At 41.1% G+C, this 1,668-nt stretch overlaps 1 protein-coding gene and 1 pseudogene across 1 annotated transcript in view; one reads left to right on the top strand and one right to left on the bottom strand.

The window, feature by feature from the left end:
• Positions 1-268, bottom strand: part of LOC105309043 (olfactory receptor 7A10-like) — a 9,065-nt gene extending 8,797 nt beyond the window's left edge. Inside the window, exon 1 of the mRNA XM_023525986.1 lies at positions 189-268. Within this exon, the coding sequence (XP_023381754.1) occupies positions 189-268 (80 nt within the window). The remainder of the gene's footprint in view (positions 1-188) is intronic.
• Positions 269-415: 147 nt separating this feature from the next.
• LOC111733859 lies at positions 416-539 on the top strand (annotated as a pseudogene).
• Positions 540-1,668: the final 1,129 nt, after the last annotated feature.

Raw genomic sequence — 1,668 nt, 5'->3', positions numbered from 1 at the left:
TGTTCTGTGTTTGGACATTCACCAGCATCTTTGGGATGGCGGTAGATATCAAACAGATGTCCACCAAGGACAGGTTGGAGAGGAAGAAGTACATGGGCATGTGGAGGTGGGAGTCTGAGCTGATGGCCAGGATGATGAGCGGGTTTCCAAACATGGTGATCAGGTACATGGAGAGGAAGAGCTCAAGTATGAGGGGTTGCAGTTCTGGTTCCTCTGAAAGTCCCAGAAGAAGAAATTCTGAAATTTTTGAATCATTGCCTTGTTCCATGTGTTGGATGTGATGACTAAAACTGAAAAAAAAACATGATTAATTTTTACACATGGGCGTGACTAACATTTTGAAATGCTACAATTTATATTTTGCTGTCAAGAAATATACTTTTTGTTGAAATCTGATCCCCTTTAAAAATCTCATGTCTATGGCCATGCTACCCTGAACAAGCTCGATCTCATCTGATCTTGGAAGCTAAACAGGTCAGGGTCAGGCCTGGTTAGTACTTGGATGGGAGATCACCTAGGAAGACCAGGTGCTGTAGGCGTAAAAAAAAATCTCAGGACATCTCTGATTATCAAGTCCTGTCCCACTCTCAGCATTTTGCCCAGTAAATCATGTCTTTTATAGGTTTAATGAGAAATTCTTTCTTGCATTTGAGGAATATATGCTGATTCCTGACCATTTTCTCATCAAAGATTGTAGGGTGCTGAGAAACAAAAATTGCTATAATCTAATGATGGAAAAAGAATGCGAAAAAATGAAAAATCATATATGGTGTCAGTCTGCACAGACGTTTTGAAGAAAAAGAAAGTAGGCATAAAAGAGAGTAGATGTGTATGTTATTTTTGCTAGAACTGAGAAAGACCTGCAAACAAGGTGCCGTTTGTACAGAGACCTCAAGAAAGACAAAGAGGAAGACAGGAAGATATCTGGGGAAGTGTGTAGGCTGGAAAGAGCCAGTGCAAAGGTCCTGAGATTGGCACTTGTCTCTAGTTAGTCAAGGCTCAAAAGGAAGCCTTGTGGTGAGGGGAATGAGCAAGCGGGGGAGTGGTCAGAATGGTGTCAGAGAATGTAGAGGAATGAGATGCTGTCTCTGCTACAGATGAAACTTCGAGACACAGGGAGTCCCTCAATCACATGGTTTTCCTTTCACTTTATCCATTTTGTTTCCAAGGGATCCTGTGAGTAGAAGTTATCCCTTCTTTATTTCGATCTATTGGTTAACATTCTGGCACCTGTATTTTAGGGCACACATTTTGAGTATATGAGTTAGTACCTCTGTCCTGATAACTGCTCATGCTCCGTAAACCACACACACTCACACTCACAGACACAGACACTATGATCTCCTGGGGCCATGTTATTACCAGGCTGTACTCACCTCCACTCACAATAATGAGGAAAGAAATGATACAAAGTACAGTGTCAACAGATTATCTTCCTCGAGACAATATAGGAATAGCATCAAATTTCTTTTGGTAAGACTCCAATGAAGATGTGAAAATGGGGCTTAATTTCAATATAACTATATTCTGCCCTGTATTTAAAACAATCAGTTAGATAAATAGAGAGATAAAACGAGAGAGAGAGAGAGAGAGAGAGAGAGAGAGAGAGAGAGAGAGAGAGAGAGAGAGACAGAGAGAGAGAGAATCCAGTATGATAGGGGTGAGGGT

The sequence above is a fragment of the Pteropus vampyrus genome, unplaced genomic scaffold (assembly GCF_000151845.1).
Source record: "Pteropus vampyrus isolate Shadow unplaced genomic scaffold, Pvam_2.0 Scaffold662, whole genome shotgun sequence".
Taxonomy (NCBI): Eukaryota; Metazoa; Chordata; class Mammalia; order Chiroptera; family Pteropodidae; genus Pteropus; species Pteropus vampyrus.
Note: the sequence above shows the minus strand (reverse complement) of the source record. Positions and strands in the feature narration are given on the sequence as shown.